Below are 18,197 nucleotides of genomic sequence, written 5' to 3' on the forward strand. Positions count from 1 at the left end.
GTGTTCAGTTGGTTCAATAATTTTTAATAACCCCAACTTCAGCTTTATTTCTCCAAGGGGCTTTCCCAGTTTACACTGTTATATCCTGGTGAGAAAGATGTGGAGCCCCATTTCACAGATGAAGAGGGACAGTGCTGTGTGGCAGCCTGTTCTGGTGGAGAGGGGCAGAGGTTCCGGACCGCAGGGTGACTGCCTGTCTCTCCACCATAGAACTCTTCTCATGTGGACCGACGCTCCATGCCCTCCATGGGCTACATGACCCACACTGTCAGCGCTCCCAGTTTACATGGAAAATCGGTAAGCCACTCCTCCTCTCCCCACCACCCCCACCCCTACGAACGCGATGCAGCCTGCGAAGTACCACCTCACTGAGTTTGCTCTCCCCACCCCCACCCCACACCAGTCAAATGCAGTGTGCAGGGCAGCTGTCAACCCCCACTTTAGAAATGAGGAAACCGAGGGGCGCCTGTGGGTGGCTCAGCGGGTTAAGTGTCCTACTTTGGCTTGAGTCATGACCTTATGGTTCGTGGGTTCAGGCTCCACATCGGGCTCTCTGCTCTCAGGGTAGAGCCTACTTCAGATCCTCCGTCCCCTTCTGTCTGCCCCTCCCCTGTGTGTGCACGCGTGCACTCGCTCTCTCTCTCTCTCAAAAATAAATATTAAAAAAAGAAGAAGAAATGAGGAAACTGAGACTCAGAGAAATTGAATGACTGGCTCCATGTTATCCAGTTGGCATGGGTCCCCAGATCAGAGGAAGAGCTTGGGGGAAGTGGAGGAAAACGTGGGCTTTTCCTTTCTTTGAGGCAGCGTTTTTTTGCCTGCAGCATTTTCCAGCCACCCGACTTTCTCCCATTAGCTCCTCTCCTCTCGTCCTGGTCTTTGCTTTGCTTAGTTAACTTTGTCTTCAAAGCTTGAGTCTGGGTGAGGTTTCACTGTTGGTTGCTGTTTCCTGAAAAGAAAAAAAAACAACAAAAAACCCCCGCTTCCTGCAGCCTCTTTTCTGCCAGTGCCTTTGTTTGTCCTGATGACAGAATTAATGCAATAATTACTTCATGGTGTCACATCAGTGCTGTCCCGGCACCGGGGTGAAGAGTAATTATAGCGTCGTGCTCCTGCGGTGGCTAATTTCCTCATGATGTGTCTACACACCTGCAGCTGGAGGAGCTCTCACTGCTTCTCACCCGGTTACGGCGGCACCAGGCCAGGCTGGCCAGCGTGCGAAATCTCGCCGTCGGCCAGTTACTGCAGCACCAGCTGACCTTTCCCACCTGCCAGGTCAGCGCCGGTGGGCTCTCTCAGGGCCGGGGCCCCCCTGGGGGCAAGGGAGTGACATGCTGGCTTGTGTTGTTTCGTGCCCACACTCTAGTCTGTATTTGCTGTCTGGCTCTTTCCCTTGCTCCCTGCCTGTTTGCTTCTGGATGCTACTGGCACACACTGTGCAGTGGTGGTGGGGCCCACACCTCTGGTGCTGGGGAGGAGACTGCATGTGGTGTGAGGGACCCGAACTGTGGCTTCTCTGGCTCTGAGTAGTTAATGCCAGGCTGGTGTGCTGGTCATGTCCAAAGAGCTGTGCTGGCTGTCATTCTTGTTGCCACTTTGGGCACTCCTTGGGATGCTGAAAGGTGTGCTTCGTTGGTGTCAACCTGGAGGGGAAAAGGCAGAGTGTCTTCTCTCATCCGGGCAGTGCCCTGACGACTGATAAAGCATCCTCACATCTCTTATTCTAGTGAACCTCACAGTAAGTTGGGAGAGGTTAGGCAGGACAGGAGTTACTACCACATACGAGGCACTCGATCTAGAAGGGAAAATGACTTGCCTGGGATCCCTCAGCCAGAGGCCTGCAGACTGGAGCCAAAATTCAGGTCCTATCTGGCATAGTGTTGTTATAAACCTTCCAGGACATGGAGGTTTGCAGGCAAGCTTCTAAAGGAGGGACCAGAGAATTGCTCTCCCAGGCATCTTGAGCAACTTAAAGAAGATGTTCACACAAGGCTGGTCCCTCTGGGCTACAGAAAAGTAGTCAGAGGACAGGTGAGGGAAGTGACAGGATTGTCACCTTCCTTAACTGTCCTGTTTTAGTGAGACCTGAGGGACTCAGGACACGTACTTGGAAAAATGAATGTAAGGGAACACAGGCAAAACCCCTAAGTTGTGAATTTGGGTGATTTTAAATAATATTCAGTCCTCTTACTGCTGTTCAAAGTGTATAGGGACTGGGCTGAAGGGGAAGTAGGGATGGGTAAGGGGACAGTTTAGGGATAGAAGTAGCATCTTGGAAGTCACTTAGTGTCCCTGACAATGGTACTTCAGGTCTTCTCATGCTTAAAAGCACAGCCTGAACATCTCACATTGCTTACTTGTGTTACATCAGAGATGTAAACAGGGCCCTCTCCCCCAGCCCTGACTTGCCTTGGTTTGCTGGGAGGCCTCTTATCCTGCTGAGAAAGTGGTACCCGAGCCATTTTTCTTAAGCCTTTACAGCCCCTCTTCCTAACAGCTTCTGTGATCTGTTACATGAGAAACACAAGTTCTAGAAAATCAGAGTCTTTTGCTTATTCTCACTGCTCCTGGTAATTACACTGAAGAACTCAACAGATTGTCAGAGACAATGCAAGCAGCCAGGTGTGACCCTGGAACTTCCTCAACTCCTGACATGGCCCCATGCTGAGCAAAGGGAGCCAAAACTTCCAGCAGCTGCTGGTGCTTAACATCATGGAACCCAAGGTCATGTCAGTCAGGACCTACCTGTGTCCCCACATCCTCTCCCTGCCCTTCTAGGCATTTAGCTGCACTAATGAGAGGGTCATTTCTGATGACAAGGATTGGAGCATTGGTGATTCATGGGACCCTAACTCAGATATTGCATGCTCTTCTAGCTGGACTGTCTAGTTTTGTCTCAGGAGCTCACCACTGGCCTCAGCTGCACTGCTGTCTTAGTGGTGTGTGTGCTGTCTCCCTGTTCCCCCCGAACTGTCCCTCAGCTAACTGATAGACCAGCTGGCTTTCTCCACAGTGACCTGCAAGGTCCACCATGCTGAAAGAGGGCTTTGAGCTACATTGAGATATTTGTGCTTCCTTTGTGGACCCGGATGTGTTGGCCTGCTGTAGTTCTTTGACCCTGAATCTGTGCAGTGTAAATGGTTCACACATGAAGCCCCGAGTTTTAGAAACCCTTGGTGTTCATAACTGGCTTTTTTCTCTGTGTGCTTCCATTGAAGGCTGACGACACCTACCTCCAGCTGAAGAAAGACCTGGAGTACCTGGACCTAAAGGTGAGTGATGACGTGAGGACATGCACCCCATGTGCATGCCTCCCTTGGACGTGAGGCATGCCTCCCTTGGACATGCACCTTTCTGAGCGTGTCAGCCTCATTGAAGCCAAGCTCAAAGGCCAAGGCTGTGCGGGTCTTATCAAATCTGGATCCCAAATGAAGACGTCTCTTGTCTGAATGAGAAGAGTTTTATTTCTTATTGCCTCAAACCCTGGGTGCAGTTCCTTGATAATTCTGCAGTAAGATTTCTGGCTTATGGGATGAGGGCATAAGATCTTGATCTCTTCCTATCCTTGGTAAGGACCCAAAAGTGCTTTTAGATAATAACTGGTTGCTTCCTCAGAGCCTCCAGTGTGAGTGGAATTGGGTTTGGTTCATAGGGTGCCACTGATGTGTGTCATCAGCTGTGAGTAGTTTGGTGGTTTTTTTGGTTTTTTTTTGTTTTTTTTTTGTTTTTTTTTTTTGGTTTTGTTGCTGAGGGAGTGGGTTCCACCTGGAATTGTGCAGCTCTGAGGCCTACATGGTCTCCCATATGGATAGTCTCCCATCCACATTCAGGAGATGAGCGCTGGGCCCCTCCCTGTAGGTGATGAAGCTTCAGTCTCTAAATCAGCCTTCATAGCGCAGAGAACCAAGAAAGCTGGTGTACAAGTGTGAGAGGCATTCTGCGTGAAAGAGAGCTGCTATTGTGTCATTCCCACAGCTCTCTGAAAGCTCCCACTGTGAAAAGCACTTCTTATGCCTAAACCATGAAATAGACTCAAGGAATGTGACCTTTAATTAACTGTGGGTGTGAGAGAGTGGGAGGGCCTGGAGGAGGACACCCAGGCGACTGCCACTGGGCAGGCCCCACCCCCCAGCACCCCTGTGTACCTGGCTTGAGATATTTTTAACATGGGGTTTGTGTGCTCGCTTCGGCAGCACATATACTAACATGGGATTTGTTATCAGCCTTGGAGAAGCAAGAGTGTGAACACTATGCCCCGCGGCAGCCGATGGCAGACCTCCCTACACTGAGACAAGATCAGAGCCTTTGTTTAGGAATTGACTAGTTAACTTTTGTATCTGTGGAGTATGTGCTGTGTAATCAGCTCTGGAGAAGCCTAAGGGAGATGCAAGAGAAAAATTGAAACTCTCTGGCCCTGAGAATCTCCCAAATGATCTGGGTTAGAAAAGGAAAGTCTCCCAAAATAACACAGGCTTGTTTACAATGAACTTACAAAGATCTGTCTGGCCTAGTGCTCAGAGTTGAGGTAGTGAAGATCACTGTGGGCTGCGATTCTGGGAAGGCTTCTGGAGGAGGTGGCGTGTGTGTGTGTAGCCTTGAAGAGCCAGAGGGTTTGAGTTGGTTGAAATTAAAGGGACGGGAACAGTGGGAGTCAAGGAGAGCCAGGGTGAGGGTGGTGTGGCTAGGGCTGGAGGAGGCAGACTGTCCATGTTCCTAATTCTTTATACAGGAAGGTGCAGTGAACAAGAGGCAGACTTGGCTTTCTGACATGAGTAAAACCAAGAGGGTTCTCTCAAAACCAGGACATTTTCTAGCTCATGTGTCAGTCAGGTCACACAGAGAATGAGCGAGTTTTTTAAGTATGGTTGCAGTGCCTCAGGATGCTAAATGTGCAGTCCAACCTATCCTGCTGTGCCCTGATCCTGGGCAGGGTCCTTCCACCATGCCCACCACCCCCACCTGACCTGGAGAGAGGTCCACCCACCTTCACCTGCTCTGTGTACCACCTCGTCTCCATTCCCTGGCCTCCCAGATAGCCAGTCACCATGCCATCTGCTTGGCTCTTCTCGCCCCTTCCTGGGGGCCAGGCAGTCAGCCAGAAGTATCTGTGGAGTATTCACAATATACCTTGCATGGGTGGACCCCGAAGCGTTCCTCAGAGTTCTTGGTGCACAGTGCAAGAGAGAGCTTAACGTGCCTGAGCTGAAGGAATAGGAAATACCTGTGTCCTGATTCCTGTTTGTACTGGATAGCAGAAACTCACAGTTGGTCCTGGAGGGAAGATTCAGTTCAGGTCGATTTTATTTCAAGATCATAGAATTGGAGTTAAAAGGGATTTAAAGAGAGAAGCTGAGGCACAGGGTGGCAGAGCAGAGCCAGGAGTCCTTGGATGTCCTGACTCCAAACAGAAGTTTAATAACAATAGAGGGTACCATGTATGACAGTCACTGTGTTTTACTTCTGTTAACTTATGTAACTCCGAGAGTGGCCCTGGAAGGAAGGTGGTTCTTATCTTTTTTTCACTGACTGAGGCTCAGAGAAGAAAATGACTTTCCCAAGGCCACATAAGTAGTTCCCGAGGAGTTGGTATTTAGGTATAGCTCGGAATCTGAAACTTGTGCTCTTTATCACCTTGCCTCCTAGCCTCTCTTAAAATGCTGCTTCTATCACTGTGGACCCAAAGGCATTCAGTTTCTGATGGAGCTGAGCTGGGGTCATTATCCCAAGAAATGCATTTGATGTGATAGAGGCAAGATGTATCCTTGGGGTGTTTCACTAGCTAGGCGCTGCCTATGCCCAGAACATTAGTCTTTCTGGAAGTTGTCATGTGATAGAAAACAGCTGTGTTGATACCAGAGTTCTCCAGTCTTATAGTTGTTACTCCAGTTGCTAAGTTCCTCTCAGAGAACTTTCACCCCAGATGAGCTGCACTTGCAGCAGGGAGGTGCTGGGGTTTGTGCTGTGTGTGAGTTGTCTATCTGGCATAGCTGCCAGAAAGGTTGGTACTGCCTTGGCCTCTCTCCAAGGTACAGGGTACTCCCATCAGGGAGGCAGTGGGCCTGCTCTGCTCTGCTCTGCTCAAACCCAGCTGGGGTATAGGGTTCCCTCATTTCAGGATCCGGACGAGGAAAGGGCTGGAAGCAAACCAGAGGTGTTGAGGGCCTATAGAACCATGGCTGAGGAGTGTATTAGGCAGGATTCTTTTGTTTGCAGGCGTCTGAAACCCAAATCAGCCTGCGAATAAGCCAAAAAGGGAATATACTGGTTCTTTTAGCCAAGGGCTACATCCCAGGGGCTCAGGCCACATCATCACTGTTCTCCTTTCCCTGGTGTGTGGGCTGCTTCCATATGGCCAGGGAAGGTGGCTACCTGCAAACCCAGGTTCACTTCCTTCCAGCTTAGTGTCCCCATGGGTGGCCAGTTGCAAACCTAAGACTCCCTGTGGAATGAAGGAGGGGTTCCCTAGTGGGAAGTCTTGCTAGGAAGAAACAAGAAACACAGCAGCAGTTAGCACAGCTACAGTGTGGAGTGGTGGAAAGAGTTCTGGGTAATTCAGGAGACATAGAGACAGTCTACAAAGCTCTAAAACATTACCATGTGTCTTCTGTGGCTGTAAGGGAGAATTAAGACAAATCAACTGTACTTCAATTAAAAAAGAGAGAGAGAAGTGGATAGCAGCTACAAGTAGAGGGATTTCTAAAAGGGCCTGCTCAAGTTGTGGTGAAACACTCCCCCCTCCGTCTCTAGGGTGCAACTGAAGCTAGATGAACACTGCAGGACAAGAGGGATGCGTGATTATATCAGGAAAACCCTAAGTCCCATTGGCTCTTGAGATTGAGACATACTAGACAAAATGAGCTGATACTGAGCTCAGCTGGGGTCCCTGAGATGAGGACCTTTATGGGCAGAGTTGAATGGGCCCTGTAGCCCAGCCTGGGTGTGGGGACAGCAATGAGCACAGCCCCACTGTGACCAGCTGCTTGTGAGAGGTCCTTGCAGGGAGAGGAAGGAGGTGAGCCCGTCTGGAGAAAAACAGCCTCCCTATCCCCACATGGTTGGCCTAGGCTCCCCCATGGCCCTGTTCCAAAGGCCACAGGCTTAAGGATCCAAAGCTCCTGCCATCACCAATCAGCTGATGCTCAGCTTTCAGAATCAGTATTTGCTTCCCTACATGTTGTGGAACTTTTTCTCCCTAAAGTGAGCATTTCTGCTGTTGTACCAAGTGATCAAACAAAGGTGTATTCTAGTCTTTTAGAAGATGCTCTGTATTAATGCTCTTTTTGGAAAATGTTTACTCTTCTGGCATTTTACTTGGTGGTGCCAGGGTGGAAAGGACTCCACCTTGATTAAGCATCTGTTCCTGCCTGGCAGTGTTTGGGCACATGTTCATTATCTCACTTAATCCTCTAAGCAGCCTTGAGAGATAGGAATTATTACCCCCGCCCACATTACTAACCAAGAACCCAAGTATCAAGAGAAGTCACTTCCACAGTAATGTGTGTGGAATTTGAACCCAGTGTCTAACTTTACACCTGCCTTCTTTCTTCTGTGTACCATGTACTTTGCCCACCCTAAAGTTGTATTCACTGAATTGTATTTCTGGCATCATAGTTCTGTTTTTCAGTACCCTATACCCTAGCTAGGTCTGAAGAAGCAGGTATGGTGGTCACTGTTATTGACAGCTTAGATTGTTTTTATGCAGCTGTGAAGCACACCTGGGAAGGGGAGGTGGAAGGGAGGGTATCTGCTGCTGGTCAGGTGGTGTCATTGTAGGTAGAGCAGGTTGCAGTCAACCCCACAGAGACTGTTTGTTGTTCCTGGTTGAGGGATGTGTCATCAGTGGCTCCGGGCAGTTGGCCTCCAGACTCTTCTTGACTGAGCTTGAGATCAGGGCTTCTCTGTTAAGGGTTTATTTCCTAAGTTAGCTTCTAGAGCAAAGTTTCTTAAGTTGTGGTCTAGATACCATCTACCTCAGGATCACCTAGGAGCTTGATTTTTTTTTTTTTTTTTTTGAAGTACAGATCTTGGGGGTTCTGTTGAATTAGAACTTCTGGAAATGGTACCCAGAATTCTGCATTTTTTAAATCAAGCTCTGGGATGATTCTTGTGCACAAAGAAGTTTGAAGTCTGTTGTTCTGGAGCAGAGATTATTAATCCTGGCCATGAACTAGAATAACCAGGAGGGCTTTTAAAATGAGTATCAGCGCTTTGATCCTACCCCTTAGAGATTCTGATCTAATTGGTAATACTCCGGTATTATTCTTTAAAAACAAATAAACAACTCTGTAGGTGTTTCTAATGTATGGCCCATATGGTTGAGAAACATTATTGGCCAGGGTTGAGAAACATTATTTCAAAGCAGTGGTTCTGAACATGTAATCCCAGGCCAACAGCATCAGTAATACCTGGGAATTTGTTAGAAATGCAAAATCTTGGATCTCACCCCAGACCTGCTCAGTGAGAACCTCTGAACACAGGGCCCAGCAAATCTGTATACAGTTGACCCTTCAACAGTGTGGGAGTTAGGGGCATCAACTCCTGTGCAGTTGAAAATCCAGGTAAAACTTAACTCCCCAAAACTCAACTATTAATAGTCTACTTTACTATAAACAATCGATTATTAACACATATTTTGTATGATGTATGTATTACATACTGTATTCTTATAATCAAGTAAGCTTGAGAAAAGAAAATGTTAAGAAAATCATAGAAAAGAGAAAATTTATAGGGCTGTACTGTTTTTGTTGAAAAACAAAAATCCATGTATAAGTGGGCCTTCATGGTTTAAACCCATAGTTCAAGGGTCAGCTGTATTAACAAGCCCCCTCCAGGTGCTTCTGAAGCATGCTGAAGTTTGAGAACCACTTTTTACAGTAGTGGTTCCCAGTCTTGGCTTGCACATCAGTATCACCCAGGGGGGCTTTTAAGGACCCACTCCAACGAATTATATCTGAGTCTCTTGGAGTAGGACTCGGGTATCAGTTTTTTTAAAGCCACTTGGGTGATTCCAGTGTTCACCCAGGGTTGAGATCCACTGTTTTGGTGGGTAAGGGCAGTGTTCCCTCAAAGGAGCTCTAAGCATTTGGGATCATTGGTAAGACATCATTATTTAGATGAACATAGGTGTGGAGATGAGGGTCTGGGGCACTGAAGGTGGAAAATGTGGGGCAGGGATGAGACTAACGCATGGCACCACCCTAGTGATTTGATGTCTTGCAGTGTAAGGTGAGGCTGGATGAAGGAAGAAGCAAAGTCCCTTCTTGTCTTCTGCAGGAGAAACAGGAAGGAAATGGGCACCGACATTGGCCCTCTCATGTAGACTAGCCTGCACTAAGATCCTTCAGGCAGAACTTATTTTCCCCCATTTTATAGGTGAGGGATCTGAAATCTGGAAAGGCTCAGCAGCTGGGAAGCAGCACAGCCAGACTGAGACTCAGTCATTTGAACTGCACAGCACGCGTCCTCCTTAAAGTTTCCCCTTACCGATTCCCCAAATTCTGGCTCCTTCAAGTGTCTTTTGATGTCTCACCTGTTACGTTTTGTTATATTTGCCTTTTTGTTTGGAACAGATAAAAAATAATGAACCTTTGATCAACGTGCTTTACAAAGTGCTGAAGAAGTCAGCACGGGGCTGTCGGCCCAGGAGAAGCGTAAGACGATCTGATCTGTGTCTCCAAGCGGGGCCATTCCATTGCTTTTGGCTCAGTGCCGACTTCATCACTTGCTTAACCAGGGGCTCTCCTGACCGCCCCCAGGCTTCCTGCAAGTCATCTCGGTTTATTTTTTTCTCCTGTTGAAGCTCCCTTCAGCATTTTGGCTGGTGCACCAAGCTGAACCTCTCACATGCGGTGTTCTGTGACTCCATCTTTTGTGCTGCCGCGGGGGTGGGAGGGGCTTGCCTGGCTTGCCACCAGCTTGTGTTGTGTTCCCATTCTCTCTCTGCCTCCATGGCGAGGACTGACCTAGACAGAGACCAGTGTGGTCTTTGGAGTCAAGCATGAGGTCTTAGGAAGGAGTTAGCAGTTCCTGGTCACCTTGGAGCCTCTGGCATATCCTGAGATTCTACCATGGCCTTGGGATTAGGCTGGCTCTTCTTCAGGGCAGGGTGTTGATATTGAAAACAGTCTAGAGCTAGACTAGAACAAAATGGGCCACCCCCTTTCCCAAGTCCCCCCTTTGACTGATGCAGAAGTAGTGCCTGAAATGTAGCCAACTTTTGTAGCATTCCAAGGGAGGCTACAGGTTGGGAGGCAGGTGCTATGTGCAGTCATCCCGAACCCTGAGAAAAGGTGTGTCGAGATGTGGTGGAAGGGAGGTAAAATGCCTGAGTGGCCTTCAGTTCCTTTCTGGTGCACAGACTCTTTCAAATGGATGAGTGCCCACTGAATTTCACTTTTTTCTGGTGACAGAAATGCTGAAGACACATAGTTGATATTTCAAATGGATTTAAACATTGCTGTCACAAAACACAGTTTTAAAAGGAAAATTACATGTAATATACTACTTGTGGATATTTCATAGCAGCCTTGACTGCAGAACAAAGCTAAATTCAGAAGTTTAAAGGGCCTTTGAGCTGTGTAAGTACTTTCATGAAGCCCATGGTCTAAAGCCTATAGGAGTAGGAGCCAACTCATACGATTTTGATACGGTCACAGGTTCATCAGGCAAACACTTCCCAAATATCCTCAATGTGGTGGGCCCTGGCTGGACTTTGAGGATACAGAGAAAATATGTCATAGTCCCTACAACCACCTCTCATCAGGTTACTATCTTTTGAGGGGAGAGAGAGCACATCATCTAATGTACTAAGGCCCATAGTTGTGGGAGACATCAGGTGTGGGAGGACGTCCCCTGAGGGGCACGAGACCCAGTTGGAGGTGAGGGAGTTAGGGAAAAGCAGCAACTGTCCCTCTGTTGAGTCTCCAGTCCTAACAGACTCAGTCATTTCAATTCCTAACTCACAGCACCTTAACCACAGCCATTAAAAGGGGACAAGAGAGTTACTTCTTAGAAAAGAAGGAGTAACCTAATATCCTGAGAGAGAAAAGAAACATTATGTGTCAATCTAAAATGGAAATGAAAGCACAGAAATTTAGAAGAATTTAATCAAGAGGCAAATGGTCCTAATACACTTAACTTCTAAGAAATTCCATATTACTGATTTTTATAATGACTGATTCATCCCCGAAAAGGTTGAATTTATATTCAGTTCTGTGAAGGCAGTGTAGGATTTACTTTTAGAAACCTTTCCATCAAAAAGTTTAAAAGGTTCAGCTTTCTCGAAATGCCTTTTTTTGTGTCGAATACGTCATTCCTCATGGCGCTGGATAAATGAGGCATTGCTCAATTAGATTCTCTGCCTTGCTATTTCAGTATCAAAAAGATATCATCTGTTAAAAGCTTCAGTGAAATCAGGGGAAGAGTTTTGCTAGGAGGAAAAATCCCCACAGCATATCTCAATTTGAAAATGATTTCTTCCTGGGAAGTGAGCCAAGGGTCAGCCCTTTGGAGAGTAGACCAGCTCATTGTCCTGTGCTTTAATGGAGGACTGTGACACAGAGTGACCTCCCTACCTTTACCTGCTGGGTTCCCCTGAGTTTGGCCCAAGTCCTGCCTGGAACGTCCAGCTGTTCGTGGTTCACCAGGTTCATTCCACCCCTCCTCCTCCTCCCTATCCTTATTCTCCCCACCTTTCCTGCCCCTCTGTCCTTGCAGGAGCCAGCAGTTTGTTTGTGGATTGTGGCAGTAGTCCATGTGTTCCGTGACTGTGTGTATACATGTATGTACACATAATCTGCCAGTATGAAGAGCAGAATTTGGCTGGAGTTCTATTTTTTCCAGGAGGCTACAGCACTGACCCACATGTGTTTTACCTTTGACCTACCTGCAATGCAATAAGCATTTTCCCAGTGCCTTCCAGTGTGCCAGGCTTTATGTTCAGGGCTGACTTGACCAAGATAAATAAGACATCTGTCCCTGCCATCTACTGTGTGATCAAAAGGAGCATAGGAATGGATGGGGGTGTGTCTGCAGCCAGACTCAGTCCTCAGCCCAAGGCCTAGAGATGGCATTGTCCCTTGACCTTGACCTTCGCATTTGCCAATGATTATAGGAAGAAGGAGTGTAGGACAGTTGGGCACATGAGTGGCTTGAGTTCTAAGGAGGATGTTTGCCAATATATTTTTGCTTCTTATTTACACTCACAAACTTAGTGGACCTCTCAGATGGAGTAGGGAGAAAGTGAGGGCCATCTCTCCAGCAATTGTCTATCCATCCACACCGGAACCCTCTGCATAGTATACACATCACCTATCTCAGCTATGATCAACTCCACCTTAACTTCTTGGAGGTTAAGGTCTTAACTCCTTGGTCATATCTGCAAAATGGAGTTCAGCAAGATGGTCTTCCTTGCATGGGGCATATTTGACCTGTCTCCCTGACCATGACTTGGCCAGGGGGGTGCATCTGTGGAAAAGTTCCCCCACCCCCGCCCCATACAGCTTTTGGCATGAAGGATATTAGGGGGGAGTGAAAACATGGGCTAAAGAGTTGGGTTTAGCTTTGTAGGGTTAGTGGGAGATGGTAGCATGGTGCCCACATGGGGTCAAGGGAAGGATGGACAATGTTATGAATGCCCACTGGCTCATAAGGTTGGGTGATTTTTGTCTACTGCTTCTTGGTTTCCTTTCTTGAGAGGACAGGGTAACTTGTGACTTATACAAGTATGACCTAGCCTCAGTTATTTAGGGATCAATTGAAAACCCCAGCCATCCAGGTTCCTTCATCCCTTGACCAGATTCTCTTCCCAAATGGTATAGGATGAGATAGGCTGACCTTGCTCATGGGGAAGTAAGCTGCTAAGAGGCTTCCTTAAACTAAGGCTTGACAGTGCCCCAGGGGCTCACTGGTTCCTCCTGGTTCACCTCACTGCCCTGGCTGGGGGGTCACATTTTCGATAGCTAAACTGTGTCTTTTAAATCTTCCAGGATTCATACTGGATTCACTTTGGGCAAATTAAGCTTCCACAGTCAATGAGACTATATCTTGGATGCCTACTTTTTCTTTAGTTTGAGAAATTTACAAGTGCTTCTTGAATCACAAAAAGGCTTTGGTTTTTCCCTAAAATGAAACAGGCATACAAATGAGGTAGCATCTGAGTTTTTGCCCCTTTCATGCTATGACCCTACCTGTAAAGACTTCCACGCTTGTCCATTGTGGGGCTAACTCTCCTTCTCTAAGTCTAATCCCTGAACCTTGAGGTTAATCTGCTTTAAATTGTTCACCTCCCAGATGACAGGCAGGGATCTCGTCAAGGATCGAAGTCTGAAGCCAGTGAAGATCGCGGAGAGTGACATTGACGTGAGTAAACAGGGTGACAGGCTGACCCCCTGGCTGCCTGCTGCCCCCAGACCCAGGGCGGGCGGGCAGCTTCAGGCGGGGTGTGGAGGGATTGGAAGGCCAAAGACCTTCTGATCACACTTCAAGGTTGTGCCCTTTTCTCATCATCCCAGGCCTTCTCCCACCTGTTCTTGCTCACAGGTCAAACTGAGCATCTTCTGTGAACAAGACAGGATCCTCCAGGACTTGGAAGACAAGATCCGAGCCCTCAAGGAGAACAAAGTATGCATCAGTTTCACATAATCTTGGGCTGGCTGGCAGGGGGTTTTGTCATTCTGTATTTTCCACAGATACAGATTGGACTGTCATGTCACAGGTATTCATTTAGCCAGAACAGGTACTTGTTTATCTAGAACAATGTGTGGGTTTAAAGGGTGCTTCCAGGAGGGTTTCTGCCTAAACCTGGAGGAAATCTTTTGGGGAGACTTCAGACTGCTTATTCCGAGTGCCACCTACCCCTCCCCCACCTTAATTCTGCTCTGACTTAACTCTCCTGAGAGGCACCATGAGGTTAGCCTGGGAGAGGAGGGCTCCACTGGCTTGTATGTGATGACCCCAGACCCCTGAATTCCATGCAAGGGGACTGCCTTGGAGAAAGTGGCCATACTTATAATAGGACAGAGGCTATCACTTTCTAGAGCTCCTTTCCTCCTAGGATCTGGGCTATGGAGGAAGCAAGTCTAGATGAGGGAGGAGGAACAGGCCAGGGGCTGCAGTGTTTGGTTTCTTGGACCCTTAGTGTGATACTTTTTTTTTTTTTTTTTTGCATTTTAATAAGGCATTGTATTTGTGATGCTGAAGGTTTATAACATGTGCTGATAAAACTTAAGAGAATTTTCCATCTACTCTTTGATGTATCCTTATAGTTTATCCCATAAAGAGTGGATGATCTTATACCCACTTCACAGATGAGGAAGCTGAGGCACAGAGCTGTTAGGTGACTTGTCCTAGGAGGCCACCCAGTGGGCAGAGTTAGAGCTGGAATCAGAGGCCCTGACTCAGGCTGCAGCTGGGCAGTAGGTCCTTCAGCCTTAGATCCAGCAGATTTATTTAGTTCCTAGCATGGTATGGGGAGGCCTTCAGGGACTGTCCTGCTTTCCTCTTGCTCTTTGGCCCTTGCCCGTTGTAGGACCAGCTAGAGTCCGTCCTGGAGGTATTGCACAGACAGATGGAGCAGTACCGAGACCAGCCCCAGCACCTGGAGAAGATTGCTTACCAGCAGAGGTTGCTGCAGGAGGACCTTGTCCACATCCGGGCGGAGATCTCCAGAGAGTCCACTGTGTGTAGAGGGTGTGGAGGGTGGCAGATGCTCTCCCGCCCCCATTCCTCCACCCAACCCCCCGCGATGGGCTGGGCAGGGGGCTGCTTCTCCTATCTCACAGCTGTAGTTGAGTTGGTGGCCGGGGACAAGAGTCTTGATATAGTGACTCCTGTATGGCTACAGTGAAACACCAAGGGGACCACATTTCTCAGAGCAGCCTGCAAGGCCCTTCCCTTGAACTGTGTACAGTTAATTCCAGCATGTCAGAATTTCTCCTTTTTTATTTGTCCATCTCATGTGTGGTGCAGGTGCTTTCTGCCGGGGTGGGGGACCAAAGCATCTCCAAGTGTGGGAGAGGGAACAGTGCAGGTGGCCTGGGTCAGAGCAGGAATGAGAAGACAAGCCCTGTCTCTCTCGTACCAGGCCTGCCTGAGACCCTCTGGGAACCCCCTTTCCTCTTCCCCTGGCTGGGTCAGCAGTGGTCAAGAGCACAGGTGCTCATGGGCCCATCTTGGGGTCAGGGGATAACTAAGAATCAGAAGCATTTTCTTGGCCCACAGGAGATGGAAAATGCCTGGAATGAATACCTGAAGTTAGAGAGTGATGTGGAGCAACTGAAGCAGACCCTGCAAGAACAACACAGAAGAGCCTTTTTTTTCCAGGTGACCCAAGGACTCTTCATCCCTTCTGAACTCTGATCTCTTCTGAGAGCCTTCACCTGTGGGGCTCTGAGCCCTACCCAGGGGCTTTTTCCTCCCCCACCAGGACTCAGCCTGCTTGCCCCCCCCCCCAGCCCCCCCTTCTGGCCAGGCTGTGATGAGAGAACTCACCTCAGCACCCCCTGCCTCTTGGGCATTTTTGCAAGCATTTTGCTACGGATCATTTGGAGGAAATGGCCCTGAGGGGAGAGAAATACTGAGCTTGAGAACCTTACAGACACTTGAGAATAATCTGTTCCCGTGATTCTTGGTTCCATTTTGGGGCTACTCACTTAGCAGCAGAAAACCCCACCTCCTTCCTTCCTAACTTCCTTCCTTCCTTCCTTCCTTCCTTCCTTCCTTCCTTCCTTCCTCTGATTCCTGAAGATAGATGTTATCAGTCCTTCACCTGAGGAGGCGGTGTGACTCCAGGTCCATCTAGGTGCCTCTGGTCTCCAGGCAGTCATTTGCATTTCTGGAGCCAGGCTGGGAGATACCCATCACTGTGGCCACTGCTCTACTCAGGAAAGGCAGCCTTAGAGCCCTGCCTCCTCTACCTTTAAAACCAGGCCACTCCATTGATGGCTGCCTCTGCCCCCAAAGGTGAGAGAAGAAAGGCCCTATGTGGTCTTTATTCTTCCAGGCTGGGTCCTCCAGCTGCCCAGTGTTTCCCCATTGTGGTGCCCGATCAGGGTTCTGCCCACCCTCAAATTTTTAAAAATGGAAAATAACCTGCTTTTGAACCCAACTTCAGATCTACTGTATCTCTTCCATCAGTTCCCTGACATTAATTCAATTTATTTGAAATCAGCAAGCATTCATTGAGACATCTTGTGCATGAAGCACCATGCTAGGCCAATTTTGATGCTAAGCTTTCTAATCGATGGACTGGTTCTAGCCAAGGCTCTTTCTTAAAGTGACTTCGTATACGTACTGACTTTGGATGTTAGTGAAGGAATACAAGAGGCGAGCTGGGTTTGTGGCCCTGGAGATGCCTGCTATCCCTCCACTCACCATTGGGGGCCAATTCCCAGAAACCTCGTCCAAGACCATGTGGAGAAGACTCTTGCCTGTAGCTCAGGGCTGGGCTGGCCTGCTAGGTCTCCCAGAAGTTGTCTGTCTCTTGCTGTTGTTTTTTCCCCCCATAATTTCCCTGAACCCAAGCTAACCTTTTCCTATTCTTTTTTGGTACCACAGCACTTGGCATAGTGGCTTGAAAATACTAGTGAATACTGTTGACAAAGTCCTTCAAGTGATTATTTCTAGTTACTAGTTCCTTAAAGTGTTCTGTCCCATTGTACTTATCTTCTTGGATCTTTTTCAATGATCTACATTAATTTTAGCAGTAATGTTTTTTAGCTTTTCATTCCTTGTGTTTCTATAATTATAAAAATAATACATGAATGCATCTCTCTGTAAAGGCCAAACAATAAGAAGAAAAAGCAAAACATGAAATAAAAGCCCCTCTTCCCTCCCTTCTCTTTCTGCTCCAGTCTGTCACCTTCTCTGTATGTAATCAGTGCCATCAGTGGGTGGTATTGTCTTCCATACCATTTTCTGTGCATTTTCAGACATGTGCCCATACATAAAATAATTTGTTTGGGGGTGTGAGTTGGGTGTACTTAGAGAGGAATTATACTTACACGTTCGGTTACTTGCTTTTTTGTCAGAACTTTATGTTATAGAAATCTTTCCAGGAAAAGTACCCCCAAGTTTATGTTGCCTGATACAGTAGCTATTTAAGTGTAAACATAAATTAATTGAAATTAACTAAAATTAAAAATATATTCCTCAGTCACACTAGAATCATTTCAAATGCTCAGTAGCAGCTCACGTGTGGCTGGTAGGTACTGTATTGAACGGCACAGATTATAGAAGATTTCTATAATCTCAGAAAGCCGTGTAAAGTAAAAGAAATTAGTTCTTAACAGCTGCATAGTTTTCATAGTCTAGATATTCTATACCTTAGCCATTCCTTTCTGATGGGCATTTAAGTTATTTGCAGTGTTTTGCTTTTGTAATGGTACCACAAAAAACATCTGTGTAACTGCCTTTTCAAGCCCATTTATAAGCATTTATCTAAGGCTTTTAGGAGTGGCCTTGCTCTGTTGAAATGAGTGTACATCTTAAATGTTGATGGATGCTGCCCAGGCACCCTCTAAAAGGCTGCACTCATTTGCCCTCCCACCCACAGTGAATGAGGGTGCTGAACCCTGTTTACCTACAGCTCCTGCAGCACTTGATGTTATCAGTCTTTTTAGCTTTTGCCATTCTGCTGGCTGAAAAGGACATCTTGTTTTAATTTGCATCAATTTAATCACTAGTAGGGTAAACATCTTTTTATATGATCATTGGCCATGTGTGTTTCTACCGTGCCTTATTTCATGGTGATTTAACTTGCAGCAGTCCCAGAATCCCTTTCTCTGCTCTAAAAAACAAATGAGTACAATGTATAAGTCTTGTCACAGACTTCCTGGAGAACTTAACCATGTAAGTTATAAAGAGCTAGGCTAGATTGAAGCCTAGGCCCTGCAGCTTGATGTCTACCTAGGCTGGAGGCATTGCTCATGCTTTCCCTGAGTGCCAAAGTGACCTCGGAAGCTCACAAAGCCCTTCTTTGAACAGCCTTTGTGCTAACTTCTTTGGTGTAATTCTAGACCAGACAAGCTGTTAGAGTCCTGATATTAGACTCCAGAGTCATTAACACTGGAGATACGCTTGTAGCCACATATGCAAATTCTCAGCCGTGGAACTTGCATGGAAACTTGCCTCCCTTTAGCCAGGTTTGGCTGTGAGAAAATTTGTAGGCTTTTCAGTGAAGATGAGTGGATTTGTTTATA

General features: G+C 47.3%; 1 protein-coding gene across 11 annotated transcripts in view; it reads left to right on the top strand.

The window, feature by feature from the left end:
• Window positions 1–18,197, top strand: part of PLEKHA7 (pleckstrin homology domain containing A7) — a 220,939-nt gene that overhangs the window by 181,050 nt on the left and 21,692 nt on the right. For 7 of the 11 annotated variants that reach the window (XM_078433269.1, XM_078433268.1, XM_078433272.1 and 4 more), the window contains 8 exons: window positions 211–297; window positions 1,156–1,275; window positions 3,219–3,272; window positions 9,570–9,650; window positions 13,291–13,359; window positions 13,540–13,620; window positions 14,528–14,677; window positions 15,220–15,321. In XM_078433269.1, the coding sequence (XP_078289395.1) occupies window positions 211–297; window positions 1,156–1,275; window positions 3,219–3,272; window positions 9,570–9,650; window positions 13,291–13,359; window positions 13,540–13,620; window positions 14,528–14,677; window positions 15,220–15,321 (744 nt within the window). The remainder of the gene's footprint in view (window positions 1–210; window positions 298–1,155; window positions 1,276–3,218; window positions 3,273–9,569; window positions 9,651–13,290; window positions 13,360–13,539; window positions 13,621–14,527; window positions 14,678–15,219; window positions 15,322–18,197) is intronic. The other 4 variants (XM_078433274.1, XM_078433276.1, XM_078433271.1 and 1 more) reach the window with 3 other exon arrangements.

This window comes from Panthera onca, chromosome D1 (assembly GCF_046562875.1).
Source record: "Panthera onca isolate mPanOnc1 chromosome D1, mPanOnc1 haplotype 2, whole genome shotgun sequence".
Classification (NCBI taxonomy): domain Eukaryota; kingdom Metazoa; phylum Chordata; class Mammalia; order Carnivora; family Felidae; genus Panthera; species Panthera onca.